Source organism: Papaver somniferum, chromosome 2, assembly GCF_003573695.1.
Source record: "Papaver somniferum cultivar HN1 chromosome 2, ASM357369v1, whole genome shotgun sequence".
Taxonomy (NCBI): Eukaryota; Viridiplantae; Streptophyta; class Magnoliopsida; order Ranunculales; family Papaveraceae; genus Papaver; species Papaver somniferum.
In genome coordinates, this window is record NC_039359.1 from 136,562,679 (window position 1) to 136,586,867 (window position 24,189).

Here is a 24,189-nt window from a genome sequence, read left to right on the forward strand (position 1 = left end):
AGGGTTTCGACAAGCCAAACCCTAATTTAGGCAATATTTCCACACCAACATGCCAAAATTTCAGTGGTTATGGCTACGCGTGCAACCACACCGAAGGCATGAACGAACCATGCCAGCTATGCCGCAATGCCGATAGCGCAAGTTAAAGGCGCCACTGCCAATTAAAGGTAGCCATGATCGACAGCTACCTTCCCTCCTGAGATGCAATCTCAGCCATCCAAGTTCGCCACCAAACTAATAGGCTTGTGGAAAATTTTGAGCGGCCATGCCGCCAAACCCTAAACTTTGGCCGCGGAATCAAACCCTAAATTGTCCACGGCGCCTAATTTCTGCCACAGTGCAAACCCTAAATTGGCCATGCCGCCAAGCCTTAGATTTAGTCACGAAGCCAAATATTAAACTTTGGCCATGCTACAACGCCACGGCCACTGGCATGCCACCATGCCACAGCTACTGGCATGCCGCCATGCCACGGCTACTAGCATGTCGCTATGCCACGGCCACTGGCATGTCGCTATACCACGAGGGATACTCATCAAGGTATTGGTCTGGCAGTTTACAGCGTGCGGCGTGCAACACGCCCGTTACAGAAAGTGTCATAAAGCGGGGAGGTTAGTAATGGCAAGAAGTAATGGTGTAAACGTATCCTTCATTATGGAAACATAAATTCCAGGCGTTACCCGTTACACCCTTCTTCCACCACTCAATCGTTTCCACTTCCCACGAGACCAGGGTACGTTTTGTTGCGACTTGTATAAATAGGTCTCACCTATTTTCCACAAAAGAACAAGTTTTGATCAGGAGAACAATACCACATCCAGAAATCATCTGATAGCTCTCATCCATCTACCCATTTCAACTTTATGATAAAAGTCACAAAACACCCACACTTCCAGATTCACCTATTCTAGTCTCGACACTTTCTTCGCTTCCCTTCCTAAGACCATCCCTTCTTCTTCACTTTGTGACCGAAGCAAGCCTGGAACGCCCATTTCTTGGTTTATGCCAGGATTTTACAAATTGATCTCTCGAATCAAAAATACTGCCGTGAAGTACATTATTTAGGGTTTAGACTCGTTTCTCACCTACACACACGAAATTACCGAAATCGGCAGAAACGGTTTTCACCCACAAACAATTGGCGACCACAGTGAGAGATTAATCTCTCGGTTGCAATATCAATTTTCAATCCCCAATTTCACTTTCGACCCCAATTCTCAGAAGATGGTCGGTCTTAGAGCTTAATCCATGATCCCAAACTCCGCTCGGACTCTGGAGAATAGCGATGTTACCTCTCCCAACATGACTCCTAATGGCGCAACCGATTGAGAAATTCCAAGGTTGGCCGAATTGACACGGGTTCAGGAGATCCACGCAAGGAACATGAACCTGATGAAGGAAGCGATCAACAACATACTCAACTTTCTTAGCAGCCTGACATCGAATCTGAGTGATTCGCCCATCCCGGAAACTCCAAGACTGGGGACTGACGTCTCCGATGATCGCTCTCAAGTTAACAGCTTCACCACCAATCAGAAACCGGTAGACCAGGAGGCAGCCGCGTTGGTGGGAAACTTGTGTGAACTATACACCTTTCAAAAGACCAGCAAGCAAAAGCATTTGTTGCTATCAATCAAATAGCCCTAGACGCGTATTTGGTTCCTTTACACCCAGAAACTTCAAGGATGTCAGAGGTGTCCGCCAACAATGTAACATTTACTGAAGACGACATGATGGCAGAAGAAGGACATAACCGAGCTCTACACGTCACTTCCCGCATCAAGGATGTGGATTTCAAAAGGGCCCTCATAGACACAGGAGCGTCCTCCGATGTCATTACCCTTAGAACGCTCAGGACAACCAAGGTGCGGCCGAGCGAAGTCGTACGACAACCTACCATGATGACATATTTCGAAGGCAACCAAACCAGCACGTATGGATACATCAACCTAAATTTGTCAGTGGGACCAGTCCATTCAAAGGTGAAGTTTGAAGTAATCGAAAAAAGCCAGACTACCACATGATACTGGGAAGACCATGGCTCCACGATAACAAGATCATTCCTTCGACATATCACCAGTGCCTGAAGACCGTGTTGAACGGAGAAGTCATCCGCATCCCCGTATCATTATCTCCTTACACACCAATCTGTGGTATGAAGATGTTCGAACTAAAGAAAAATTCGCTGGGTTCACCAGGCAAGGTTCGCTACACTCCACTAACGACGTGGGCGTCAATCGAAGAGGAGGACAACTCACATCATTTCACAAAGAAGATCGATCTAACGCGATCCCTCCAAAGAAAAAGCACGCCAGTTTTCCCTCGTCAAGTGGAAATCTGGCTTATTCTCATGTCAAGCGGGAGAGGGATTTTATCGCAAGTCGTGATGAAAAAGGAAGAACCGTATATCGGCGCCGCTATTAGCAATTAACAGGGGAGACTACCGCCCAGTCTCTCCGACCAGTAAAATGCAATCAAAGCATCAAGCCACAAGAGGATGTGTCAGATGCACCTCGACAACTACAAGACGAAACCAACTCCACCACGAATGAACTTGAAGTTGTCAACATCGGAAGTGAGGAATCTCCGCGGCCTGTATCAATCAGCTCGGCTCTATGTGCTAACGAGCGCGCAAAACTTGTGGACCTTCTTAGGGAATATCAAGATGTGTTCGCATGGACATACGAGGAAATGCCTGGTTTGGATGAGAAGCTGGTCACTCATCATCTACATATAATACCCGGATCCAAACCAGTCAAACAATCTCCGAGACAATTCAGACACGATGTGGAGGAACAGATCAAGATAGAGATTCAAAAACTACTAGCCTCCGGTTTCATCAAACCCATCCACCATCCCACCTGGTTGGCTAACGTGGTTCCAGTGAAGAATAAGAGCGACCAAATCAGGTGTTGTGCTGATTTTAGGGACCTAAACAAATGCTTCCCCAAGGACGATTTTCCTCTTCCAAACATTGACATGCTGGTAGACGCCACTAGTGGACACGGTATTGTTATCTTTTATGGACGGATACAACGGCTACAATCAAATAAATATGTACGAGCACGACGCAAGTAAAACAGCTTTACGAACTCCTATCGGAAACTTTTACTATACTGTGATGCCTTTCGGCTTGAAAAATGTCGGTGCCACCTACCAACGCGCCATGACCACTATTTTCCATGACATGATGCACAAGCAAGTTGGAGATTATATGGATGACATAGTCGTTAAATCAAAAAATCGGGCGGCTCATACAGAGGTGCTACGACAGGTGTTTGAAAGGGGTAGCAAATACAAACTGAAGATGAACCTGTTGAAGTGTGCATTTGGTGTTTCTTCGGGTAAATTCCTAGGTGTCCAGGTGACCGTCGAGGGAATCAAATTCGATCCAGTCAAAACCCAAGCCATCCTCACGATGCCGCCCCCGCAGACCGTGAAGGAGCTCCAGATCTTTATGGGTAAGGTAAACTACATTCGGCGTTTTATACCGGGTTTAGCTCAGCTTGTCGCTTCATTTACCCCCTTGCTGAAAAAGGGAGCAAGCTTCGCCTGGACCACACTACAACAAGAGGCGTTTCGGAAGATTCAACAAATATTTTCATCCCCATCCAACCTGAAATCTCCGATACAAGGAAGACCGTTGTGCCTCTACACTGCCTTCGGTGACACTACTGTTGAAGCTATTCTCGCCCAAGAAGATGACGAAGGAACTGAGCACCCTATATAATACTTCACTCGAAATTTGAGAGATGCCGAACTCAGATATCCCAAAGCAGAAAAAGTGTGCCTATCCCTGATTCACTCCATCCAAAAGTTTAGGCATTATCTGCTCTCAAACAAAGTAGTGCTGATATCTAAGTCTGATCCTGTGAAGTTCCTTCTTTCAAAACCGGCCCTGATAGGAAGGACAGCCAAATGGCTCCTCCAAATGTCAGAGTTTTATATAACGTGTGCTTCCCCAAGAGCTATCAAAGGACAAGAGGTTGCGGATTTGCTAGCATCTTTCCAAGGAGAGAACACCACAGCGCTACACGAGGACCTTCCTAGAGATTTTCCGGAAATCTCTTTTGTCAAAGAAGAAGCGTGGCTATTGTTTTTTGATGGCTCTGCCACCCCTAGCAATAATACCGGAGGAGCAGGCGTGGTTCTAGTATCCTCAACGGGTCAAGTCTTCTCGCATTCCTTTAAGCTAGACATTTATTGCACCAACAATTCAGCAGAATATGAGGCCTTTCTCATAGGATTGTCATTATCCAAACAAGCCGGAGCCACGCGTCTGTAAATAAGAGGTGATTCTAAATTATTGGTCAACCAGATGAATGGAGTGTACACACTAAATGAAGTGAGATTGGCCCCACATAGATACGAGGCACAAAGGCTGCTAAATTATTTCGCCGATGCGACCATAACACATGTTGGCCGCAGAAGCAACAAACATGCTGATTGCCTAGCCACTTTAGCATCAAAGCTGCAGTTCGAAGGTTTAGAGGAAACCCTGACAATGAAGAGACGAACCATAGATTCGACATGGCTCTCGCAACCTGAGGAGACTGAAAACAATGACTGGAGAACACCGATTATCCAAGAGCTTAACAACTCGCTCTCCCACGGAAAGGTCAGTCTCAAGATCTTGCAAAACTTCTTCAAGCTTCACGGGATGTTGTACCACCGGAACTCAGATGGTTCCCTGTCAAGATGCCTCGGAGACGAAGAGGCACAACAACATCTTAACCGTATTCATAGCAAAATTTACGGACAAACGTTGGTGGTAACACTTTATCGTCACCTGCAACGCCTTGGATACTACTGGCCAGAAATGGAGACTCAATCTCGATTGCTCCAAGGATCTTGCTCCAATTTCCAAGCACCGCCGCATCAATTGGAAGTTTTTTTGTTGACCATGCCGGGGACTGGAAAAAGCCGTACATCAGTTATCTTCGCGACGACATACTCCCTGCAAGCAAGAAATACGCAACCAAGATGAAACAAAGATCCAAGAGATTCATATTCCATGAAAGAATCTTGTATCGAAAAAGTTTTGGAGGAGATTTGTTACGATGCCTGGACGAGGCAGAAATCTCAATCATGCTGAAAGAAATGCATGAAGGAGAGCACTTAGGGAAAAAGAAGTTGTTTCTCCAAATACACGAGCGATACTACTGGCCGACCATGGAAGACGATACAACTTCTTTTGTTCAAAGATGCCACAAATGTCAAATTCATGGAAATATTATCCACGCACCCTCTACTCCCCTGCATTCGGTAAGTAGTCAGTGGTCGTTTTATAGCTGGGGACTCGACATCACTGGGAAAATCAACCCACCGTCATCAAAACAACATGAGTATATAATAGCCGCAATAGAGTATTTCACAAAATAGGTCGAAGCCATCCCTTTACTAGGGATTACTGGAGCCACAATTGCAGCGTTCATTAAGGAATATATCATTTGTCGTTTTGGCGTGCCCAAACACATCATCACCGACAAAGACACTCCTTTTGCCAAAAAGCAGGTACGGGAGTTACTTAAAGAATATGGAATAAACAAGTCTTCTCCACTATTTACTACCCCCAAGGGGAATGGGAAGGCCGAAAGCACCAACAAGACTCTAATTCGAATCCTTAGACGGATAGTGCACGACAACCCTCGGACATGGCATGAACAACTGCCAATGGCGCTTTGGGCATAACAGACATCACCAAGGAGCTCTACTGGCGCCTCCCCCTATTCCCTCGTCTATACGGCGCAGACGCCATTCTCCCGGTAGAAATTAAAATCCCGTCGGCTAGGATTGTCAAACCAAACGGAGTTCAATGGAATGAAGCTGAAACAACAAATGCCAGGGTAGCGGAGCTAGACACTTTGGATTCCAGAAGAGCTAAAGCAGAGGATCACGCGCAAGCATATATAATAGAATTTCCCGAGCATACGAAAAAGCTGTGAAACCTCGAGTTTTTCAAGTAGGGAATCTGGTGTTGAAGACCTCCAAACACATACAACAAGACATGTCAGCATCAAAACTCTCCCCAAAATGGGAAGGGCCTTATGTGGTCACCAAAGCATATAACAGTGGATACTACAAGGTTGTCATAAAGATGGAGGAAGATTGGAAACAGTCATCAATGAAAAATGGCTCAAGGCATATTACGCCTAACCCTTACCCCACCTCTCGCCGTCTCATAGCACGGCTAGCCAGACATTTTTCTGTTTCCTTCACATCTCAGTTATCAAATTTAATTTAGTCAAATCATATTAATGAAAATTATCTTATTTCTCCAAAAACCAGTACAAAAAAATAATAATACATATGTTCGAGACCAGAAAGAAAACCAGGCGTCTCACAATTACATAACTCAGAAAAGCCCGTCCAATAGATTGTAATTCCTTGAAAGCATCATCTTCAACCTGTTTTGATATCTTTCAGTCCTACTCTTCAAGTCCTGGATATCCTTTCCCACCTTTTGGGATTCCACGACCAGAGTCTTCTCCTCTTCCAAAATGGCTTTTGTGGCAGGAACGACGTTGACAAGAATACTGGCTCTGTCAACCTTCACAATGTTAAGGCGATGCCGCAGGCAACTTACATTAAACTCAAGTGATTCACAAGTAGACACCATGTTTTCCCACCTTTCAATAGTTGATTCCGTGACGTCGTGGATGGATGTGCCTTCCATTTCAACAATCATAGGCAGGAGACAATTCACTGTGGTAACCAAAGCCGACGAACAATGCTTCACGACGTTCCTGGTGGCAATATGGCCATATCTTCTCCATATTTTCGTATACAGAGTTACGAATTCCTTTCGCACTAAGAATTTACCGACGCTTCGGTAGCTAGAAGATAAACACTTCATGAGGATTTCAAATGACAAGCCTGCATTGGGATATTCATGGCAAGAGATACCCAAATCAGCATTTTCCAGATCAGCAACGGCCGGTGTGCTCGGGTTCGAATAAAGGGGGGCGGTCAGATCATCATCATCAACGACGGTCACACATGTCCCAGTTGGATATCTCTGCGCAAAAGAAAGTCTCCCTTCGTCACTCGCCAGCAATAATAAAGAAATATCAATTGGTTAACGAAAGCATACCTGGAAAAGTGGGGGTACAACAACCACACCCAATATTTCTCTTAGCAATCTGTATGGAAAAACTCCAATATACTTTCTAGAGAATCAACTAGACAATCAAACTCAATCTAGATAAAAAGAATATCAAAGAGTTTATATCTCAATCTCTTGATTTGATATATACTCAAGCAAATAGAAATCTGCGAGTCTTTATCAAATACTAGAGAGATAACTTGGATGGTACCAAAAACCAATATCCAAGTATCAATCAATTTAAATCAACAACCAAAATATCGGATATTCTAATTGATTAAACAACGTACAACCTGTAATATTTCAATTATATAACAAAATATAATGAGGAAAAGAAATAACACAGACACCAGAATTTTGTTAACGAGGAAACCGCAAATGCAGAAAAACCCCGAGACCTAGTCCAGATTGAACACACACTATCTTAAGCCGCTACAGACACTATCCCACTCCAAATTAACTTCGGTCTGGACTGTAGTTGAACCCCAATCAATCTCACACTGATCCAAGGTACAGTTATGCTCCTACGTCTCTGATCCCAGCAGGATACTACGTACTTGATTCCCTTAGCTGATCTCACCCACAACTAAGAGTTTCTACGACCCAATGTCGAAGACTTTAATAAACAAATCTGTATCACACAGAAAAGTGGACGGTAATAGATAAATCAGTCTCTCATGAATATACCTACGAGTTTTGTTCAGTCTATTGATAAATCAAGGTGAACAAGAACCAATTGATAAACCAAACTTATATTACCGAAGAACAACCTAGTATTATCAATCACCTCACAATAATCCTAATCGACGCAGCGAAAAAATATATTGTGGAATCACAAACGATGAGACGAAGTGTTTGTGATTTCTTTTATATCTTGCCTATCGGAGATATCAATCTCAAGCCAATTATTACAATTGTACTCGTACGATAAAAACAGCAAGATCAGACCACACAACTACGAGAAAGTAGTATCGGTCTGGCTTCACGATCCCAATGAAGTCTTTAAGTCGTTAACCTGGTTTAGAAGAAGAAACCAAAGGTTAAAGGAGAATCGACTCTAGCTTAGCACAACTAGTATCACACACAAGGTGTGGGGATTAGGTTTCCCAGTTGCTAGAGTTCTCCCTTATACAGTCTTTCAAATCAGGGTTTGCAATCAATGTTAGCTTGGTAACAAATGCATTCAATATTCACCGTTATATGAAAACCTGATTTAGATTCAAGCTAATATCTTTCAACCGTTAGATCGAAAACTAGCTTGTTACACACAAATGAAATGCACGTTTCTAGGCTTGTGTAACCGTACCCAAACTTGTACATTTGTTGGATCAACAATAGTCAACAAAATGGTTAGCCATATGATCATTTTCATATCAACCATATTCTTCTTCACCATAACTAGTTCAAATGACTCAAATGAACTAGTTAGAGAGTTGTTCAATTGCAAGGAAATCTTATGTAACTACACAAGACACAATCGAAGCAAAAATGATTTGATTCACTCGAATTGGTTCATGAACTATATAGCCACGGTTTGCAATTTGCATTCCTTAGTTTATATAAGAATAAGTTCACAAACATCGTTTTTAGATATAACCTACTCAAGTTCGCGTACTGGATTCGCGAACTTAAGTTCACGGAAGGAGTTCACAAACTCCAGTAGAAATTCTCGGGTCGAGAAGTTCCGCCAGTTCGCGGACTTGGCTCACGCCATATTCCGTTTCTCTTGATCAACAAAGTTCGTAAACTTCGGTTCAAGGAATAAGGACTTGTACATATATGTTTTTCCACAACAATGCTTATATCCTCTAATAGTTATATAATCTAAACTCTCATTTCAATCATTGGAACATTCTTAGAGGACGTTGATATTCTGTAGTTGTTATTCACAAACTATTTTTCGTCAAAGTAACCAGTTTCCAAAGTGATTGAAACTTGTCATGACTTACGTCACTAGGTAAAGATGAACTTGGTTAAAGCGAAATCTTACCAACACATATTTCGATAAATAGATAGACGAGATAAACTCAGCTCGAAATAACAAATCTGTATAATCTAAGTCTATATAGAAAAACGACTTTTGTCTCAAGATAGGAGATAAATAGACTTTTGAGTGATAGATAAGTTCAAGTCTCCACATACCTTTTAGTCGATGAAGATCCACCGGTTCCTTGAGTAGTCCTTCGTCTTGTATGATGATTTCCATGGAGTTCTTGAGCTCAACTACACTTTCTATCCTAGTCCGAGACCTTAGCTATAGTAGACTAGAAATCAAGACTTATAGTTTTGATCACTAACATCGACAAACATGCTTGAGATAGTAACGCATGCGAGTTCGACCGAGCAATGCTCTAACAATACCGGTATGATCTTCTTGACTCGGATAATCCGGATGGGGGAATTGTCGCAAGAGCCAGACCGCCTGCGCTTGACATGATGAAATAAATATGGATTCAACAAGAGAAACCTTTGCCTTGAACTGGGAAGGATGATACAGTTTCACCAGCATATATACTGCGGAAATCCTAGAGAGAAACGATGCTGAGCAAACGCGATGAGCTTACATGACAGGCAAAAAATCAGCCTCAATGAAATCTCTTGTCGAAACCCTAATGAAGATAAAAATAAAACGGTCAAACATTCAAAGGAGGAATACGTTTCCTAGATCGGAACCCTGGCGTGGACGCGTACCTGGATTTTATTCTCCTTTCCACAAAGGCATTAACCATGCAAGAAGACGACCAAGACAAGCTAGCGCCAACAGCTCGCGCTAACCCAAGCCAACGGCGCCACAGCCAAGCCAGCGCCAACGACTCCACGCCAAAGCCAGCATCATCTCCGCGGCCAAGCCAAGCCAGCAGCGTCACGACCAATCCAAGCCAAGCCAGCAGCGTCACGACCAAGCAAGGCAAAGCCACCAACGCCAACGGCTCCACGCCCTATCCAGCACCAACAACTTGCATCCTTCTCAGCGCCAACTTTTCCGCTCCTGCCAAGTGCCATTCGCAGCCCAAGCCAACTCCAACCGCGTCCTAACCAATGCCTTTGCCAGCGGCACCATGAACCATTCCACAACCAGTAGCCAAAGATGACGCACTGGTGCCAACATCCCATGACCAAGACGAATTTATGCAAAAGCCGCCAGCACAATGATCACATATTCCTCATGCCTTCCACCAAAGGTTAGTTTAATTTTCGTGGCAATTTCTTCACGTCTTGCTCTTCCGATTTTACTCTCGTCTGTCACCATCTCATGCTTACCCCGCAACAATGCCACTGTTACGTGCTAAGCAGAGGACTTAATGTTGATGGTGGTTTTTAGCTTAGGGTTAAAATCGTAAAACCTTGCATCTGATGTGACGTCACTCTGCAAGGAAACAGTGCCGTGAGTGCTAACCTCTCCACCAACATATTTATTGAGCCATTCAATATATTTACATGAAATTTATCCATACTGGCGAATGTAGCAACCATCCCAAACACTCTATAAATTTCGGAACCTCGCCAATACAAGACTCACTGAGTACTTTCCTGTGCTATGTTCCCCAGCAGAACCCTTAATATCGGTATGGCATGACGGATTTGTGTTCACTCGCAGCGGAGTAGCATGAACCTCCAAGTACCAAAGTTAAGGCCATCGCACGAAATGCTCAGACGGAAAGCACACTATATTTTGTAGATAAGGATTTTTGTGGCAGCATACAAAGTCCAGTCAATTATTGTGATAACTCATAAAAAACTCATAAACCCGACTAATTTGCAAAATTAGGGTTTCGCGCCCCGCGCAGTACACTAGACCCCGTTAGTCGAAAAACTATGCTTAGCCAAACTAGGAGATTAAATCCGCCACATCGCACTGGAAGTGTGGCCACGCCCTAGCTTGTCGGCCCCACTTCCCATCGACCAATCAGGTCGCTTTAAACTCGCCACAATGTTGAAAAGAAGGAAACCGCGCCATATGCCGCAAAGCCAATTGGTTTCCCAAAAAACGCACCATCATGCCAAGCAGCTTGCCAAACATGCCAAGCGCACATACCAGGCACACATGCCAGATGCACATGCCAAATGCGCCAAACATGGATACTCACCCCATGCGACGTGCCATATAGGCTAATTAGGGTTTCGACAAGCCAAACCCTAATTTAGGCAAGATTTCCACACCAACGTGCCAAAATTTCAGTGGCTATGCTAAGCGTGCAACCGCGCCGAAGGCATGCACGAGCCATGCCATCCATACCGCAATGCCGATAGCGCAAGTTAAAGGCGCCACTGCCAATTAAAGGTATCCATGATCGACGACTACCTTTCCTCCTGAGATGCAATCTCAGCCATCCAAGTTCGCCACCAAACTAACAGGCTTGTGGCAACTTTTGAGTGACCATGCCGCCAAACCCTAAACTTTGAGCGCGACATCAAACCCTAAATTGGCCACGGCGCCTAATTTTGGCCACAGTGCCAAACCCTAAATTGGCCATGCCGCCAAGCCTTAACTTTAGTCACAGAGCCAAATCTTGAACTTTGGCCATGCTACAACGCCGTGGCCACTGGCATGCCACCATGCCACAGCTACTGGCATGCCACCATGCCACAGCTACTGGCATGCCACCATGCCATGGCTACTAGCATGTCGCTATACCACGGCCACTGTCATGCCGCGATACCACGGCTACTGGCATGTCGCCATGCCACGACCACTGGCATGCCACCATGCCACGACCACTGGCAGGTCGTTATGCCATGGCTCCACCAGGCGCTACTATGCCAATGGCGCCACTTCGCTATACAACAAGATGCGTCCCTAATCAATGGACATTCTACCTCATGAGACGTAATCTCATCCATCAAAATTCGCCACCAAGACGTTCAACTCGTGAAAGTTTTAGGAGACTAGCCAAAACGAGCCTAGCATCACATATGCTTTTTACTTACGACAAGCCTCTCATTTTTAACTTGCCGCACGTAGCAAAGTGCTACATGTTTTCCAAGAAAACACTCTAGACATCAAAACATGTCACAAACTGGGGGATACTCATCAGGGTATTGCTCTGGCGGTTTACAGCGTGCGGTGTGCAATACGCTCGTTACAGAAAGTATCATAAATCGGGGCGATTAGTAATGGCAAGAAGTAATGGTGTAAACGTATCCTTCATTATGGAAACATAAATTCCATGTGTTACCCGTTACTTCCTTCTTCCACCACTCAATCGTTTCCACTTCCCACGAGACCAGGGTACATTTTGTTGCGACTTGTATAAATAAGTCTCACCTATTTTCCACCAAAGAAAAAGTTTTGGTCAGGAGAACAATACCACATCCAGAAATCATCTGATAGCTCTCATCCAGCTAGCCAGTTCAACTTTCTGATACAAATCACAAAACACCCACACTTCCAGAATCAACTATTCTAGTCTCAACACTTTCTTCGCTTCCCTCCTTAAGACCATCCCTTCTCCTTCACTTTGTGACCGAAGCAAGCCGGGAACAACCATTTCTTGGTTTAGGCTAGGATTGTACAGTTTGATCTCTCGAATCAAAAGTACTCCCGTGCAGTACATTGTTTAGGGTTTCAACTCGTTTCTCACCTATACACACGAAATTACCGAAATCGGCAGAAACGGTTTTCACCCACAAACACCTCCTTATCAGGATAACCAGAGACATTATGAACACTTTTATAGCACTTGGAACAAGTTCTATTGTGATAGTCTTTGTGAACTTTTATATCTTTTTTATTGATTGACGACGATTTCTTTTTAGACTTTCTTGTCCCATGTCTAAGAGTTTTCTTTAACTGTTGTACAAACAACGAAAGAGTTGAATTAAAACAATTTTCATCCTTTGTATCAATCAATTTTGGATGTAGAGACTTTTTATCAGATGCACCAAAAATATTGCAAGGCATGTGACATTTTTCTCTGTTGCTCAGTTCAAGACCAAAAATCTTTAGCTTTCCAACAAGAGTATTTCTGGAAAGTGTATCAAGGTTATTTCTTTCAATGATGGCATGTTTCTTAGAATCGTATCTAGCTGGCAACGATATGAGAATTTTCATCACAATGTCCTTTTCAGGAATAGTCTTACCCAATGCAAAAGATGCATTAAAAATTTCAGACACTTTGTGATTAATCTTAACAAATGAATCTTCATCAGCCATACGAAGGTTTTCTGAATCAGAATTTAGGTTTTGAAGCCTAACTTCTTTTTCAGAGGAATTTCCTTCGAATACAGTTTCTAAGATATCTCAAGCATCTTTATACTTTGTGCACGTAGTCACATGGTGTTGAAGATCTGGGGTAATGACATGGATGATAGCATTTAATCCGTCAGAATTTTGCTTTGCAGCGAGAATCTCGGCAGGATCATATTCACCAATATCCTTTGGAACAATTACATCGCCTTCTGTAACTTCCGGGGGATCATAGCCATTAATTACACGAACCCATGATTGAAAAGGGACATGGATTGTTTTGGGGATCATACATTGCACCGTGCTCATGAGGTAGGTCTAAAATTTCGACACGACCTTGTCCGTGATACTATTGATGATATGTGTTTCACGACGGGGATTCCGGCTAAAAATGAAGTTGATTTAGGTTTCATGTCTAATGAGGGTTGTGCATTACGCCCAGCTGATATCCTAGTTTATAATTTGGATAATGGGTGAGATGTGTGTATAGATGTTACTGGGGTCCGTCTCACCTTTCACAGGGGGAGGAGTTCGCACTTTTCAGTCGGGGTTAGCCTTAAGTAATGCTATTACCCGCAAAAATAAGAAGTACCCGGAAAAGTGGTTGTCCCATGGGTATGGTTTGGTGCCACGACTTTTACCACGTTTGACGAACTTGGGGATGACATGGTGAACTTTTTGAAGAGACTTCACAACCATTTGTCTAGATTTGATGTTAGTACTAAGAAATGTAATTTCTTTTTCCACAAATTAGGGATTGTAATTCAGAAAGGTGTGGGAGGCCAGCTTGTTGCTAGGATCCCCTCCAATTTTTTGTTGGACCCTCTTTGTATCGATTAATATTAAAAAATAAAAAAAAGAACCTAATAGAAATCATAAAATTATTTTTAATATAAACTTAATTCTAAATCTTAAATATTATTACCATTTATAGGGAAAAAAATCAAATTCAATATCTTTGTATTAATAGTCATTTTTTTAAAATAAAAACATTTATGGATAGTTATAATTGTGGATTCCATAACAAAAGCAGTATAATTAAAATATTTCCTAAAATAATAATACTATATAATTTATAATTTTTAATATATTAATTTTAGTTTTGTAATAACTTAACATTAATAGGGCTAGTCAAGGGTTAGTCATGACATTTTACAGGATTTCCTTAATATTTTGACAAAATCAATTAATTTTATTTTGTAAATCCGCCTTTTTTTTGGCCTGGTTTCTTTTCTTATTGATCTTGCGTCACAATTTTTTGTATGAACTTTTGGGATCCTTATCAGTGAACTGGTGCCCCGTGAGTTGGCAGCGTTGGCAATACGCTCGAGTACTTGCTCAAGCTCAAACACCGCAAAGATTTCTCTCATTATGACTAGCGGTGTACTAAATGCTCGGAAGCCCATGACCTGCCATGTACCGCCTAGGTCTGAAGGAGCTCATGGCGCCCGGCAGCCTGTCACGGTCTTGCCCTGCCTGTCCGATAATTATAAGTGGGCGGATCCGGGCATTCGGTCAAATATTGGAGTCCGACCTGTTTGCCTGCCCGATAACTTGTTTATTTATCCGACCTACCTGACTACCCGATAGCGTGAAATAAAGTTTTTATAGTAGTGTGATGGATTTCACTAGAAATTCAATTTCAAGTTTGGACAATTTATTGAGGTTGAAGAAAATTTTGACTTACATTTCACAGTAGTGAATATGAATTGCTCAAACTATCATTTGAACGAGTTACAAATATATCATCGTTCATTAAGCCAAAAAAACTAAACTATATATATATATATTTTTTTGAATTATGTCTTGGACGTATTTTATGGGTATGGGCGGGCAATGGGCGCTAAAATTTTGCTACTGCCCGGCCCGGCCTGTGCTATAATTGAGCTAGGGCTGACCTGCCGGGCCCGGTGTACACCCCTAAATTTCTGACCGCCTCTGGGGGATAAATGCTAGCACGCGCAAAGTTTGGAAGAAAACAAATGCTTGCGTGAACACACTTCGGTAAAAACCCGGGTATTTTCTGGTCTATGGTTTTATTCTTCTTCGGTGGAAAAATACGATTCTAAGTGATCATCAATCCTAGAAATTTGCAGAGACGACACGATTAATGTTTGTTTCTGACCAGTAGTGATTTGATTGTATCTCAAAGAAAATTATTTAACCCTTTTCCACCCTGAAGAGAACGAACTACACACTTTAGTGAGGTATGTTTATTCTCATTGTAGTTAAAATCATGTTGTTTTGTGTTCTGAATCGTGGGTTTTCTTCATTTGGTTAGTACAAGTCTGATTAAATGGTAAAATTTCTAGTTATCATTAATGCACGATACCTGTTTGAGGAAACTATTAGGAGAAAAAAAATGTGTGTGGTATGGTGAATAAAGTTAGGGTTTTTGTTAGTTGCAGCATTGTATTATCTAGGTTCCCAATAATGTGTAAATTTGCAAAGAAAGTACTTCATGAAAATTGTTCAGTTTTCTTTGTACTGAGAAATTTATGTTTAGTTAGGCAAGTGGTACTAGTGATGATCGAAGCGTTGTGGTTGAGGATACCTGTGCTATTGGTAACTCTGATAACCCAGAATTAGTGGGCGTAAAATCCAACAATACAAAAATGGTTACAGGATCAGATAGCATAATTAAAGTAGACACTAGCCCTGTTGTGTTGGTTAGGAGATTGAGTCTGAAATGGACTCTGATACGCCCATAGGGAAAAGAAATGACGAAGAAAGAATAGATGCACTCGTGGAGCTTAGTAGCATTTTGAGGGTCTCCAGTAAAACAATTTTAAACAATTTTCTACAATGCTTGGTTGCTAAGTGATTGTTGAACCGTGCTAGGGGTTAACTAGTTTTAGATACTCTCAGTCCTTTTTATTATCTTTGCCATCCCTGTCTTAAGCTTCGTATTGAACTTATATTAATGGTGTTCTTTCTTCTTATTTATCAGTTAAGACAAAAGAAGACGTTCAAAAGCAGGTTTTGTACTGCATTGTGCATATTGAATTTTGTTAAATTTCGTGAAGATGAAAGAAGAAGAAGTTAAAAGGTGCCAGATTCAAGAATGGTACCCGAAATTCAAGTCTGTTTCGATCAAAACCCAAATTCATGAGCTTCCAGAACTCTTTGTTGAGTACCTATTGGATGATTCTGGACCTTTCCTGCTTCCTGAGTCTATCACTGGTGAAGATGCATTGCCTCAAAGAATCCGCAATCCTGAAGAAGAAGACGACTTCCAAGTTCCAGAGGATTCTGAAGATGAATCTGAACAACCTTCACCACCACCGTGTTTCCCAGAACTCGAACTGGTTGTTAAACAAACAATTGAGACTTTTGACGGGGCTGTTTTCCCTAAACTTAATTGGAGTGCTCCCAAGGACGCTGCTTGGGTAAGTACGACAGGGAACTTGAAATGCACCTCCTTCAGTGAAATTGCACTCTTGTTAAAATCCTCCGAGACTTTAACGCATGATCTCTGCCACGCCTTTGATTCTTGTGATGATAAAACCTCTTCAAGGCCATCAACGTTCTACTTAGCTCTTCGAAAATGGTACCCATCTTTCCATCCGGAGATGGAATTTCGTTGTTTCGTTAGCCATCGTCTCCTTGTTGGAATCTCTCAGCGAGAGGTCACCTCATTCTATCCTGTCCTTCTGGAGAAGAAAGACGTTCTTAAGATCTCGATCCAGAAGTTCTTCATGGAGAATGTCCAAAAGGTATTTGAGTCAGAGGATTACACTTTCGATGTGTATGTGACCGAGGATGGGAGGATTAAGATTATTGATTTCAATCCTTGGGGAGCCTTTACACTGCCTCTGTTATTCAATTGGGAAGAGTTGGAAACGGGTCTTGTTGAAAATGGCGATTCTGCTCAGTTTCGAATTATTGATACACGATGTGGTGTTAGACCAGGTTTGAAGACTGCAGTACCCTATGATTACTTGGATACAAGCCCGGGTAGTGGCTGGGATCAGTTCTTGAGGAACGCTGATGAGGAACTGAGGATGCAGTCTAAATCTCCTGAAGCTGGTGCTTAAGGATTTGAGGTCTATTAACAAGGTTAGTTTTGCAATGATCTAACTTTTATTGGTTTAAGTATCAACTCATATGCATCTTATAATCAACCTGTTAACAATTTTAGATTTATTCTTGCAAAATAGAGGAATTATGACTCATAATATTGAGCTTGAATTGGATAAAATTCAAAATGTTCTCTGAGATAAACAAATTTCTCACTCTTAACTTGAGCTTTTAAGTGGGTTAGAACATTGCGCTAGTATTATTTTTACCTTTTTCATTTCTCATAGTTGGATGCGTCATAGTAAAAACACCCAACTCCTTTACCAGCGATTGTTAGTGATGTGGGTTATACATAGAAAGTTGGTAAACTGGGTTGTTGATTCTGTAGAAGTGATAAGACTGTTTTGTAGAACCTTGTTCGAGTTTTATTGATTCTACTGTAAGTATATTCATAGGAAATGAACGTAGTTTAGGATGCAGGTAGGTTATACTTTAGACATGTCATTATGCCCAGCAATGAACGTTTTAGTTTTAGTGTTGTTCGTTCCTAGTTTCCAATGATAAGTGTTAGTGTAACCACTAACCTGTATGTTGTTCTCAGCTTTTTTGATCAATTTCTGTATTGCTAGTGATCTTGTTTTACCGTTAATAGTACTTCCTGATCTTGGTATCTTAGAGCTGTTTGAACTTTAAAGTTCAATCTAAATGAACATAATGAAATTACAAAACAAATCACTTATTATTATATCCTGAAAAGAGTAGTATTGTGATAATGTGTTCTTTCTCGTTTGACTTTCAGATTTAGAACCTCTGTTTTATAAGTTAACTTTCTGTGTGTTGACTTGGGTGAACGTATTTTAACATTTATCACTCTGTTGTGTTATTGCCTTCTTTCTCTTACTTCTGTTTCTGTGTATAACTTTTCTCACAATTGAAAGCTTGCAATTATATTTCCCATTCTTTCTGCTGCTTTGGTCACTTGAAATTAGTTTTAACATGGTAGGGCTCAATCACATTATAATGATGGATGATTTTCGCATTCATTTGAATGATTTCGTACAAAGGAATCCTCGAAGACTCGTAAGGAGTCTCTTACTGGTATTAAACATACTTGTTGATCTATAAAAAATTATTAGGATTTTAGTCTAGTTACAAGTTGCAGAACAAATAAAAAAGGGAAATAGGCGCATGTCTAAGTAGTCATTTTTGAAGTTTAGCAAGATTGAAGAATGACCCTTTATTATTGTTAAGTTCCTGGTAAGTTCCTTGTTCGGTAACCCTTCCTTCTTCTACAAAGGCGATTGAGTTGACCTTCTTTATTGTGTTGAATCGATGTGCAACTACAATGGTGGTTCTTTTGAGCATTATTCTGTCTAGTGCCTTTTGTACAACTTGTTCTGAGTGCACGTCAAGAGCACTTGTAGCTTCATCAAGTAAGAGTATAATTGGGTTACGAATAATGGCTCTTGCTATGGCAATCCTTTGTTTCTGTCCTCCTGATAACTGCACTCCTCTCTCCCCGCATTCTGTCTCGTAACCTTCTTTTAGTGTTCTGTACATGCATAAATTTCAGACTTCCATTGAGTAAAAGCAGATTCGTGTGGAATGGAACTACTGAAGCTTGATAAAATTGTAAGATGAATGAAACTTACGATATGAACTCATGTGCATTGGCTGCTTTGGCGGCTTCCACTACCTCCGTTTCTGATGCTTCACTGTTTCCGAAGATTATGTTGTCATGTATGGTGCCAGAATATATTACAGGTTCTTGACTAACAACTGCTACGTGCTTCCTGTACCAGTTCACGTCAAGTTGCCTCAAGTCCACTCCATCCACCTTTACTGCTCCGCCACTGACGTCATAAAATCTCTGAATCAACCCGATCACCGTTGATTTTCCACAACCACTTTTTCCAACAAGGCCGATGCTTGAGCCCGCTGCCACCTTTAAGCAGAACTGGTGCAACACTAGGCGATCAGGCCGGCTTGGATAAGCAAAGTCAACTTTATTCAGCTCCATGGTTCCAGTCATTCTGTTCAGCTTCATTCCTGTTACGTCGCTGCCTACCTGTCAGACACAGTTCAGTCAATAACTGCATGCTTATGGAGTTGGACATAATGAATGATGATTTCTGTAACTCGTATGTAATTTTATCGCCTAGGCCTTGCAGATTATTTTGTAGAAAATCAAATAACTTGCTATTATAGCCTAGATATGTTTGTTTTTTTGAGTCAGATCTGACAAAAAAAAGTTTGCGAGTCAGTGGCTTGGTCAAACAGGTCCGAGACAGGTCGGGAGTCAAATCTGACTCAAACAAAAAGAAAAAAACGGTCCGAGTCAGCAAACTCGAATCTCACGGCATCTTAACTACAGAAATTAGATTTAGAAGATCCTCTTACTTGGTGAGACCCTGAAATCAGGGTTTGCCGATCAAGCACCTCGAATAACGATGCAACAGCAGTTGCACCTTTGGCTAGATCAGACGTCATGCTGCCAGTTTCAGCGATAACCTTGCTTGTGGTTACCCATATTATAAAGATCTTGAAAACATCTCCAGCCGATATCTGACCAGAATCTACTAGTTTACCACCATACCAATATTCAAGAGCCCACGACAAGAAGGTGACAGACAATGCAGAGCCCATCCCTATGCCCATAAACCATGCTTTCTTGGTTGCGTCTTTCCGCGGCTCCTGTTGAACTTTGTCAAATAGCTCAAGAACCTTCGTTACACTCCCGAAAGAAGTGATAATTCTATGATTGTACACTGCTTCAACTGCAATCTGGGTACTTAAATGCTGTGCCTTAACAATGCTGTGACTGACACTTGAGAGTAACACCTTCTGAATGTACAGACATAAAATAGTTATCGGTTGAAGCGCGATAAGGACCAATGCGAGCTTCCATGCTACAAGTAGACTCATAATTGTTGCTGTAACTATAGCTGAAGAGGTCTGCACTAGTAAAGAGATCCTATCAGCAACTAGTGACTTGACCATGGAAGCTTCATTACTGAGCCTAGAAGACAATGCTCCACTAGAATTTTGCTCATGGTCAAACCAAGCTACTTCAAAAGTAAGGAGCTTTTCGAGCAATTGTAATCGAATTCTTCTAGTTAGCTGTTCACCCATGTAGGAAAAATTGTAGTGTTGGATGACATTTACTAATATGCAGATGATTGAAAGGAAGGAGAAGATTAAGGAATAGGTATGAATGCGAGCCTTCATTTCCTCATGGTTATGGACGAAGAAAGCGGATATCATGCCTCCAATAGTTATTGCTGCAACGGGTTGTACTGCGCCAAATGTTATTGCAGAAAGGCCACCAATTAGCCCATGCTTCCATTCAGGAGAATTCATGGATGAAAGCCGATAGAATGATGGTGGAGGATAAGATGGGGCAACGATAGGTAACTTAGCAACAGGAAATGGCGAAGCCAAAAAGGAAGCTGGGCTAGACATTGTTAAGCTATTTAGTGGGTGTGCACTGCTTCTCGTGATTGAAGAAACATGAGAATCAGAGACTTGTTCATGGTCATCATTCCTGAATTGCGTTTGCATTTTTGCATAGTGACCATTTGTCTTGGTAATGAGGTCGCTGTGAGATCCTATTTCAAGGATGCAACCGCCATGAACAACTGCAATTTGATCAGCATTTTTTATGGTGGAGAGCTTGTGTGCAACAACCTGATCAACAACATATGAGAGTAAGTACAGAGGCTGTTATACATGCATGCATGATCTGTAATAATTGAACGTTGTTTAATGCAATGACAACTACCAGTGTGGTTCTTCCCATTGAGGCTTGATCAAGGGCCCTTTGGACAAGTACTTCCGCTTCCGAATCCAGGGCGCTGGTTGCTTCGTCAAGGAGGAGAATCGCTGGATTTCTGATGATGGCTCTAGCGATGGCTATCCGCTGCTTTTGGCCGCCAGACAAAAGAGATCCACATTCTCCTACCTAACAATTGCCTCAGTGTCAGATATTTTTTATGACCAGACCAAAAAGTGCACTCTTTCAACATTTGGGAAAATAGAACCTTACCTTAGTCTCATACCCTTCTGGTAGCTGCCTAATGAAATTGTGAGCATTAGCTGCCATTGTTGCAGCTATAATCTCATCCATGGTTGCATCTGGTTTCCCGAACATGATATTCTCCTTTATCGATGTCCCAAAAAGAGCATGCTCTTGACTAACAAGACCCATGTTTCCTCTTAGCCATTTCAACTGTAACGTCTTTATGTCTACACCGTCAATCAACACTACTCCTTTATCTGAATCATAAAATCTTTGCAACAATGCAATTGCGGTCGACTTCCCGCTCCCACTTGCACCAACTAGAGCAACTGTCTGCCCTGCTTGAACCTTGAGATTAAAATCTTTGAGGACAATGGTATTGGGTGCAGAAGGATATGTGAACTGGACATGGTCGAATGTCAATTCACCATGAATTTGGTTTAAAACTAGACCCTTTACGTCCTCCCCATCAATTTTTGGAACCCGATCAATCCTTTCGAACAGTCTAGCTGCTGCAATGGATGCTTTTGTGAAATACTTAATATCTGGAAAAGCCACTCCAAGACATCTGCATCTCCGTCACGAAGTTATAGTCATGAACCCATGCACGATACAGCTGGATAAAAATAAAAATGCTATTCCCTCCGTTTATGGAAAAGAGTTGCTATCTGGAAAAGAGTTACTATCAAATTGAAAAAAATGATAGCAACTCTTTTCCAGAAACGGAGGTAGTATGATTTTAGTGATAAGAAAAGATACATACCGACCACCCATGACAAAAGAAAGTCCTGCTGAGTAAATTCTTCCTGGACTCTCCCCTTTATGCATTATCAATCGACTTCCATACCAACCAAGCAATGCCCATATCGAATATGTTAGCCCAGTGCTTCCTATCGCTAGTCCTTTAGCGAGACCTTGTTTGATCCCAAGCTTCATAGTTAGATCTAGTATTGCTGAGTACCTCTCGACGGTCCTTTTTTCGGCCGTGAAAGAATAGATGGTTCTAATTGAGCTTAGAGCTTGTTCTACTATAGTGTTTGCTTTGCCATACTCCTTTGCTGACTTCCTTGTAAGATGGATAAGGTATTTCCCATAGATAATTCCAGGAATTACTAGTAGGAATAGCAAGGGAAATGCTACTAAGAAGAGCCTCCATGAAAAGTATATTGAGAATGCAAGTCCGGATACAAAGGTAGATGTGTGGTTCAAGAATAAGGGTACCTGATGAGATAAAACAAGTTCAACTAAGTAAGCTTATTTTTCTATGTGTTATCGATCGTTATCAGATGCGATCTTCTTCTAGATCATTGATTTGATTGTTAGCTCACTAGTGCGCTTCATGATTCAAAAATATGTATATTTGACACTTTTACTTTAGAGAAAACTAATCAAAAGAACAACGGAGTAGTTGTCGTACTCGTACATGCTCATGACATATCATTTAGTTATCTAGATATGATTTTCTTAATTAGGATATTGGTTTTATAATATGTACCTTCTCACTTAGAACCTCTTGTATAAGTGAAGAATCCTTAGATATACTGTTGATAATCTCTGAAGTAGATGCTTCTTGCGAGTCAAAGAAACCGACTTCTTGTCTAAGAACTGATTCCAAGTACTTGAGCCGAATCCTAAGAACTTGTCGTTCACTCGTCCAACTCCAACAGTAACCTTCTGTAAACACACTTTTGGTGAGAATCAGCGTAAAACAATAACGAAAGCCATGAAAATAGTTGTACATAAGATCTTGAACTTACCCATGAAAGCCACGACAAAGACAGCTAGTCCCAAGTAAACAAAGTGCATGATGGTCTAAGAATACAGAAGAAAAAAGTTGGACACTTCTTGCTGACATAGAAAACAAAAACAAACTCACATATATGAATGCGTCTAAGTACATGTTATAGATATTCTAACCTTTTCAACCCCATTCATGAAAGTTTCTTGATTCTCTGCCCGCTTACCATACCCCAATGTGTTCATAATCTGACTAGAGAACACTAAGAACCAGTTGATTGCCATTCCATCTCCTATCGCTCCAAAACTACCCAATAACATTAGTAAAACATCAATCCAATCAGCATATCTGAAGATTACAGATATCGATTTTTTCTCGTTACATTTCTTATATGTTTTGTCTAACTTATCATTTTCTTCCTTGGAGGACTTCATAGTTGTTACGACAGATTCAACAAATAGCTTAAACAACTGATCAATATATAAGAACTGATATATAATGGACAAAGCTAAACAATGTTGAAACAAAAGAACCAATGTAGATTAAGCTGTTACTATTGGTTATTATTGTAGTACTGATTGGCCATGCATCTACATATCCCTATATATAGGTGTATATAGAATATAGATGTCCAAAGAGTGAAAAGCTAGCTAGGGAATCGTACTATCTAGCCAAATTATGCTGTTTCAAGGAAGTTACCCTATTCTGTACTAGCTTGGTGTGTAGGGTTGTTAGCCCTTCGTTTTCTACCTTTTTGTGCTGCTTTAATGGTATGGTATTCTCTTGGAACCATCATTTGTATTTCCTTTTCTGGTTACTTTAAGAGATCCGAATCATTCCATGTTTTGATTTAATCACACTCTAAGCAAGTGTCTGGGCATGTCGACCCTACTGTAGTTGTGCTCTAATCTTTTTTTCTTTTCTTAAATATTTGTAGTTTGATATATGCCATTTAATGGGATCTTTAGCAACACATTGATTAATAAATACAAATTGTAGACCTTTGTTCGCATATTAATATATCCATGACCACATTTTGTTGGTTTCTCAACTTGTCCTAACTTTGTAGATTGTTTAAGGGTTTCTCTGTTGAGTGGATAATTTAAATATCGATGAAGGAC

General features: G+C 41.4%; 2 protein-coding genes across 3 annotated transcripts; one reads left to right on the top strand and one right to left on the bottom strand.

Annotated features, from left to right (window-relative positions):
• The first annotated feature begins 15,275 nt into the window (after positions 1–15,275).
• Positions 15,276–19,248, top strand: LOC113349214 (cell division cycle protein 123 homolog). Its single transcript, XM_026593144.1, has 3 exons — positions 15,276–15,499; positions 16,243–17,351; positions 19,115–19,248. The coding sequence occupies exon 2, from the start codon at positions 16,319–16,321 to the stop codon at positions 17,327–17,329; it is 1,011 nt and encodes a 336-aa protein (XP_026448929.1). The 5' UTR covers positions 15,276–15,499; positions 16,243–16,318; the 3' UTR covers positions 17,330–17,351; positions 19,115–19,248.
• Positions 18,370–23,622, bottom strand: LOC113349213 (putative ABC transporter B family member 8). Of its 2 annotated transcripts, XM_026593143.1 has the most exons (10): positions 23,451–23,472; positions 23,248–23,374; positions 23,088–23,142; positions 22,826–23,004; positions 22,094–22,551; positions 21,358–21,898; positions 21,094–21,273; positions 19,713–20,999; positions 18,965–19,380; positions 18,513–18,864 (listed from the first exon to the last, which is right to left on the bottom strand). In XM_026593143.1, the coding sequence occupies exons 2-10, from the start codon at positions 23,350–23,352 to the stop codon at positions 18,513–18,515; spliced, it is 3,573 nt and encodes a 1,190-aa protein (XP_026448928.1). In that variant the 5' UTR covers positions 23,353–23,374; positions 23,451–23,472. The 2 variants fall into 2 exon arrangements, with proteins under 2 accessions (XP_026448927.1, XP_026448928.1); XM_026593142.1 differs by having other exon boundaries at positions 18,370–18,864; positions 23,248–23,622.
• Between the last annotated feature and the right edge of the window lie 567 nt (positions 23,623–24,189).